Source organism: Myotis brandtii, unplaced genomic scaffold (genome assembly GCF_000412655.1).
Source record: "Myotis brandtii unplaced genomic scaffold, ASM41265v1 scaffold157, whole genome shotgun sequence".
Lineage (NCBI taxonomy): Eukaryota > Metazoa > Chordata > Mammalia > Chiroptera > Vespertilionidae > Myotis > Myotis brandtii.
This window is the reverse complement of record NW_005355708.1, coordinates 5,167,598-5,175,490: the sequence shown is the minus strand read 5'-3', so window position 1 is coordinate 5,175,490 and position 7,893 is coordinate 5,167,598. Positions and strand designations below refer to the sequence as shown.

The 7,893-nt window shown below is 42.0% G+C and overlaps 1 protein-coding gene across 9 annotated transcripts in view; it reads left to right on the top strand.

The window, feature by feature from the left end:
* The first annotated feature begins 2,107 nt into the window (after positions 1-2,107).
* CDK12 (cyclin-dependent kinase 12) overlaps positions 2,108-7,893 on the top strand; it is a 77,814-nt gene continuing 72,028 nt past the window's right edge. For all 9 annotated transcript variants that reach the window (XR_001361229.1, XR_001361226.1, XR_001361228.1 and 6 more), the window contains exon 1: positions 2,108-3,616. Coding sequence is in view for 4 of the 9 variants with exons in the window: in XM_014536162.1 (XP_014391648.1) it covers positions 2,568-3,616 (1,049 nt within the window). In the remaining 5 variants the exon portion in view is untranslated. The remainder of the gene's footprint in view (positions 3,617-7,893) is intronic.

Here is a 7,893-nt window from a genome sequence, read left to right as displayed (position 1 = left end):
ATGAATAAGCTTGGAAAAGTCATAACTTTCCTGTGCCTTAGTTTCCTATTGTACACAACCCTATTTCAGAGGTTTGTTATGAAAATGGAATGAATGAGTTAATGTGTGCAAAGGAGTTTCAAAAAGTAAATAATGAGAGGCAGTGTAATATACTATTTTTTCTTGTGCATAAATATTATGCTTTTCTCATTTATAATTATAATCTGTGTGAAGATAAAAGGCTAAATAACTCCAGAAGAGCCATAGATAATCCCAAGAGGTGATGAGCTTTCAGGTTCTTAGGTTTTCAGTAGACTGGAAAGAAGGCCATACAATGAAAGAGTTTATGCTTTAGTGTCAGACATGAATGTGAATCTCATCCTTAGCACTTTCTAGACTAGCTTTGTTACCCTGAGTAAGTTATTTAAACTTTTCTGAGTCTGAGTTTCCTTATCTGTAAAATAGGGATAAGGATATCGTGTTTTGCAGGGTAGTATGAGAATTAGAGATAACGTATGTATTATACGCTGTATAAGTTATATGCTTAGGAACTTGGGTTGAAATGTCCCCACCTTTGCCCTGTTGCCAATATTTTCTTTTTTAAAAATATATTTTTATTGATTTCAGAGAGGAAGAGAGAGGAGGGAAGGAAACATCAATGATGAGAGAGAATCATTTTTTGGCTGCCTTCTGCACACTCCCTACTGGGGATCAAGCCTGCAACCCGGGTATGTGCCCTTGACCAAAATCGAACCCTGGACCCTTCACTCCACAGGCTGATGCTCTATTCACTGAGCCTAACTGGCTAGGGCACTGTTCCTAATATTTTTATCCTCTTATCAAACTCAAGAAGTTTGCTACTTGAAGTGCTCTATTCAAGAACGAGAGATGGTTGTCCCAAGGTAGTTTGATTTACTTGCAGCAAATAAAGGAGATAGGGGATTCATATCCCAAGTTTTTGCCTCCGCGGAAGGAGGCTTAGCCATTGCATATATTCACTATTTTGTCAATTACACTGTTGATTTCTTCTTTGCCTGGCTGATTGAGTTCCTGTCAAGCTCACCCTGTTTATAGCTGGTTTGCAAAATACTGTGCTACATTTTCTTTAATTTTATTTTCTGGGCTACATTTTAAAAAATGTTTTTATTTTAACATAATTAATTCAGTCTTTTCTTTTTTTGTTAATCTTTGCGAGAGGATATTTTATCCATTGATTTTTAGAGAGAGTGAAAGAGAGAGGGAGAGACAGAGAAACATCCATGTGAGAGAGACACCTGGATTGATTGCCTCCTGCATGAGCCGCGAAGGAGCCTGGAACCAAGGTACATACCCTTGACAAGAATCGAACCCAGGACCCTTTGGTCCTCAGACCGATGCTCTATCCACTGAGCCAAACTGGCTAGGGCTCTGGGCTACGTTTTAACAGCAAGAATAGCATTGCCCTAGCCAGTTTGGCTCAGTGGATAGAGCATCAGCCTGCAGACTGAAGGGTCCTCCGTTTGATTCCAGTCAAGGGCACAAGCCAGGATTGTGGGCTCCATCCCCAGTGGGGGGTGTGCGGGAGGCAGCCGATCACTGATTCTCTCTCATCATTGATGTTTCTCTCTCTCTCTCCCTTCCTCTCTGAAATAAAAACAAAATAACAACAAAGAATAGCATTTTGTAAAAACCACCCAGACCTTGAGGCCCGTGTCCTATCTAATGCGCTGTAGTTGAAAATATTAGGTGCGCGGGTGCCTGAGGTACCTGAGAGTTTTTGTTCAAACAATTATCAATAAAGTTTTGAATAAAAAAAAATTCTCCTACCTCCGTTTGCATAAAGCTTAGATCAAATGGGGAAACGAAGAGCTTATCGCGAGAATATGGAAGATCGCGTTTTGTGCTTGGGACCTGTTCTCGCGTTGTTTGATCAAGCAGTAGAAAGAAGTAAAGGGATAGCACGAAATACCGCGAGCTTAGTATTCTCGCGATATTTCCTGGGCTTGCCCCCTCCCCCTCCTCCGAGTGCCGTTTCGGTTTAACCTAGTGTGGGATTGAGTCTGTGAGGGAGCGATTGAGTGTGTGAGGTACTGAGGTGAGGCGGAGGCAAGAAAAGGAACTCCCTCAGGAGCGAGGGACAAAGGGTGTGTGAGGCACCTAGGCCGCGGGACCTGAGCGACAGGAAGCCACTCCGAGTCGGGCTACCGGGTAGGGGAAAGGCCCGTGCGGTCCTCATTGGGCTCCGGAGCCGGAGTCGGCCCCGCAGCCCTGGGCCGTCGGCTTCCTACTTCCTCGACCTCGCCGGCCCCCGTGCCTGAGGATTGGCGCCGCGTAGGGGAGGAGGGCGAACAGACTTGAGCGGCTGCTCGTTGTCTCGCAACCCCACTGCTGAGGAACTCTCGTTTCTTCCCTGGCTCCTTCACCCCTACCTCATGTAGGAGGGTGCCGAGGAGTCGGGAGGGAGGAGGGGCCTGCGCCACGGTCCCTTCCCTCCCCACCCCCTACTAGGGGTGCTGTGGTAGGCGTGGGGTTGGGATTGGGGGGAGGGTGGGGGTTACTTTTTGGAGTGCTGGGGAACTTTTCCCCCTGTTGAAGCCAGGGGAAAGGGGATGCCCAATCCAGAGAGACATGGGGGCAAGAAGGACGGGAGCGGAGGAGCTTCTGGAACTTTGCAGCCGTCATCGGGAGGTGGCAGCTCCAACAGCAGAGAGCGTCACCGCTTGGCGGCGAAGCACAAGCGGCACAAGTCCAAGCACTCCAAAGACATGGGTTTGGTGACCCCCGAAGCAGCACCTTTAGGGACAGTTATCAAACCTTTGGTGGAGTATGATGACATCAGCTCTGATTCAGATACCTTCTCTGACGACATGGCCTTCAAATTAGATAGGAGGGAGAATGATGAACGTCGTGGAACTGATCGGAGTGACCGCTTGCACAGACATCGTCACCACCAGCACAGACGTTCCCGGGACTTACTAAAAAGTAAACAGACAGAAAAAGAAAAAAAACAGGAAGTTTCCAGTAAGTCGGGATCAATGAAGGACCGGATATCAGGAAGTTCAAAGCGTTCAAATGAGGAGAATGATGACTATGGGAAGGCACAGATCTCAAAAAGCAGCAGCAACAAGGAATCCAGGTCATCTAAACTCCACAAGGAGAAGACTCGGAAAGAACGTGAATTGAAGTCTGGGCACAAAGACCGGAGTAAAAGTCATCGGAAAAGGGAAACACCCAAAAGTTACAAGACAGTGGACAGCCCCAAACGGAGATCCCGGAGTCCCCACAGGAAATGGTCTGACAGCCCCAAGCAAGATGATAGCCCCTCAGGAGCTTCTTATGGCCAAGATTATGACCTTAGTCCCCCAAGATCTCACACCTCCAGCAATTATGACTCCTACAAGAAGAGTCCTGGAAGCACCTCAAGAAGGCAGTCTATTAGTCCACCTTACAAGGAGCCTTCGGCCTACCAGTCCAGCACCCGGTCACCCAGTCCCTACAGTAGACGACAGAGATCTGTGAGTCCCTATAGCCGGAGACGTTCCTCAAGCTATGAAAGGAGTGGCTCTTACAGTGGGAGATCACCCAGTCCCTACGGTCGAAGGCGATCCAGCAGCCCTTTCACCAGCAAACGGTCTCTGAGTCGGAGTCCGCTCCCCAGGTGAGCTATTTGTCTAACAGTCCTTTCTTTCTTAGGGTGGGTTATGAGAAACTGGCAATTAGTAATGTTATGTTGATGTTCCCATTATTCATTGACTAGAACACTTTACTATTGGCTAGTCATTCAAGTGAGTGAATCTGGTCTCCTCTTAACCCAGAATTTGAAAAGTGGAGAGTTACATGCCTAAGACTGCTAAAGGTAGGTACTTCCAGTGGCAGGGTCTTCAGCTGTAAGCTCCTGTGTAAGAAAAATTATGCATGGAGTTGATACTGGTTTCCAAAGCTTATCTAGTTTTTTTCTGTTCCTTTGTTTCAAATTTTTTAAAAATCACATTGGTATTAGTGCTTGAGACCTCATTGAACCTGATTAGAGATGTAAGAAATTATAGATTTTCATTTGAATTATCTTGAAGCTATTTGCCTAGCCCTAGTGAATTACCCATTTGGGTACTAGGCTTTGAGCTTTAGAGTTTGGCCTCAGTGGGAGACTCCTGCCTCCGGCCTCCCCCACTCCCAGTCCAGCCCCTCTCCTGTTCCCATGGTGATGTAAGACAACAAATTAGAGCAAGTTGCTTTTCAACTGCAACCCCTGCAGAGCTGCCACTGCCCTCTGGAGAAGGCCGATACCCCTAGGCCCTAGGGCCTAGGTCATCTACCATTTGTTCTGCCCACTGTCTTCAAACTTGTTAAATTTACTTATTTCCTAGTAGACAATGTTTTGGTAACTTACAAAAGGCTCCTGTCTTTTCACAGATATTTCTAGTGGAAATTCAGCTGATTCGTGCTTTTTCCTTTTGATGGTAGAGCCTATTTTCCAGAAATTGATTCCAATGATAATTTGATTTTCTTTATAGCACCACCATTGACCTATTAAGATTTGCTGTATTCTGTGACCACTGGCAATTTTAAAAATGTCTCTGAAAAAATGGTAATAGTGCTTTACTGTGTTATTTTTGCAAGAAAGACGTTAGTTTGAAATTTAATTGTTAGAGTGTTCTTGTTCGTAGATGATGAAATTGTACCTCTCTCTTTGTGGACTCACCTTTGTCCACAAAAGCAGAACATGGGCTTTGGAGTTATACCTGAGTGGAGTCCTAATCTTGCTATGTGTCCTTTGGCAAATAATTTCTCCATGCCCAAGTTTTTTCATGTGTAAAATGGGAATAATAACTACCAACTTCTAGAGCTGTTGTGAGGATTAAATTAGTAAATATGAAGTGCATAGTACAGTGCCTGGAACCTGAAGCCAGTCAGTAAATTCTATGAGTAAGGAAAATGTTGTTGAATACTTCTAGAGAAATTACTCTAACTTGAAAAAACCCATGCATATCTTTTATATGTCAATGTGAGTAATTTTTGTCAACTTACATTTATAATTATTCATAAACTCGTTTGAATTGATCAAGCCTGCCGAGTTCCTAGTTGTCAGGGTCCGAAGTTCCTTAGTTTTTCACTCCATTTCATAATAATTTTTCAAAAACAGAAAGTTTAAAGAATTGTAGTAAGGACCCATACATGTACCACCTACATTCTACAATTAATATTTGCTATATATTTTATATCTGTCCATCAATTCACCTTTTGTTTTGATTTAAAGTAAATTGCTGACATCAGTATACTTCACTATAAACTCTTTATTTAGCCTGTGTATCATTAGCTAGAGGTCATCAGCTAATGAGGAGTAAAATTTATATACAGGGAAGTGGATATCTTAAGTGTACCATTTGAAAGTTTAGTTTTTTAAGGAACACTAAGAAATGAAATATTTTCAAAGTTTTTCTTTTGTTTAAGTGAAAGAGTTTATTAGTGAAGCAGTACACAGAAAGTGGCTATTCCACAGACAGTAGCCAAATACTTGTTTTCTTGAGGGAGTAGTTTAATAAAGCTGTTCTGAGAATTTTTATTGTGGGGTTTGGGAATACAGAAGTGCATTAGAGCTAAAACAGTAAAATGAGTTTCAGTAAGAACTGTGGCTTTGCAGTGATTCCTTTTGGATTCATATCTTGTTTTCTTCTACTCAGTTAATTGGAACTAGTGCAGAAATGGTTAAAATAAATCAAGAAAGAATTGGAGACACATTATGATAGTATAGGAAATAAATATAAGTACCTCATTATAACCTTAGAGTCAAATGCACATTTTTAGTTGGTTTGTAGAGAGCATCATATGTTTGAATTGTGCATTATATATTTTTCCTCATTTGTTGGAATTCTAAACAGTAAGTATAAAACTTTCTTAGAGTCAGAATAAAGGAACATACAGATCCTTCTATGGTATTCTCTGTGTTTTTTCCTTGGGAGAGAGTAAAAATTAAACAAGCAGCGTTGTTTTAAAAGACAAAATGCATTGGCAGAAATGCAAGGTCTTTGTATTTACCAAATTAGTAGTGATGAATAGTAGCAATTTTATTTCAGATGGGTGGAACCTAACTTAATTCAGGGGAAACGTATATTTAGTTTTGAAGACAAATTTTTTTTTTTATTCCCTGACTTTACCTATTTGCTGTCTCCCCCCTTTAAAAATATTTTTATTGATTTCTGAGAGGAAGGGAGAGGGAGAGACAGAAACATCAATGATGAGAGAGAATCATTGATTGGCTGCCTCCCACTAGGGATTCAGCCCACAACCTGGGCATGTGACCTGACGGAAATCTGTCCGTGACCTCCTGGTTCATAGGTTGAAGCTCCACCACTGAACCATGCTGGCAGGGCCTGTCTCTCCCCTCTTTTTTTTCCTTGAAGACTGGGTCTGGATCTCAAATACAACATGTATATCAGAAAAAATACCTTAAGTATATGGCCATCCAGATGTCCCATTAACAATAGGCTTCTATTCAGAAATTCAAGGGCTTTTAAAGCAAAGTTCCTTAGAAAGATTTAGTCATGCTGAAAGATTATAGAAACAATGCTTTGTATAGCGTGGTCTCTGACATTACTTAGTGTTTGGGATTTTAGAAGTTTTTCCTGGGATAGAGGTGTTAATTTTATACCAGCTCTAATTCAAACTGAGAAAACCTCTTGTTTCAGCCAGTTTTTTACAAGTGAAGTACTGTATTAATTTTCTTAAGGATAAGTGGGTATTTGATAAATCCACTTAACTACTCTCAGTAGTTTACATACATACATACATACATACATACATATATATGTTGTTGTTTTGGGTACTTTGATTCTAATAATGACTTTATATTTTAACTAAGTTTTGGGGGCAAATTTCCAAAGAGCAGTACAGGTATAAGAAAATCATGGCTAACACCATGTGAGTTGTTTTCACTACACATATATACTGTTTGTTTTGGAATGTTTTGATTCATGTCAGTCTTACCAGTGATCAAAGATAAAGGGAGATACTGAAGATCTGGAATGGGAACAATTTGTTTTAGACTGCTGAGCAAATTATGTTTTGTCTAATTACATTTTAGTGCTAATTTCCCCCATACACACTCACACACCTTGAAGCCTAAGCACATTAGGGTTTTTCAAAAAGCAAAAGGGCCCTCACTGGTTTGGCTCAGTGGATAGAGCATTGGCCTGTGGACCCTGGGTTTGATTCCGGTCAGGGGCATGTGCCTGGGTTGCAGGCTCGATCCCCAGTGCGGGGCATGTAAGAGGCAGCCGATTGGTGATTCTCATCATTGATGTTTCTATCTCTCTCTCCCTCTGCCATCCTCTCTGAAATCAATACAAATATATTAAAAAAATAAAGCAAAAAGAGTGCAGCCAGCATGGCTCAGTGGTTAAGCATTCAACCTATGACCAGTTGGATTCCCGGTCAGGTCACATGCCCGGGTTGTGGGTTGGATCAGGAGGCAGCCGATCAATGATTCTCTCTCATCCTTGATGTTCTATCTCTCTCTCCCTCTCTCTTCCTCTCTGAAATCAATAAAATGATTTTTTTAAAAGCAGAAAGAATGAGGGTTGGGTTTCAATTTAGAATAATCTGCCTCATAGATTCTAAAATTTTTCCCGATCCTTTCTTTCTTTTTTTTTTTTTTAAATATATTTTATTGATTTTTTTACAGAGAGGAAGGGAGAGGGATAGAGAGTTAGAAACATTGATGAGAGAGAAACATCGATCAGCTGCCTTCCGCACACCCCCAACTAGGGATTTGCCTGCAACCAAGGTACATGCCCTTGACCCGAATTGAACCTGGGACCTTTCAGTCCACGGGCCGACGCTCTATCTACTGAGCCAAACCAGTTAGGGCCCGATCCTTTCTTAATAATGAAAATAAAATGAACGTGCAATAATACCTCGCTTTACAAGTTCCTAAAAAGT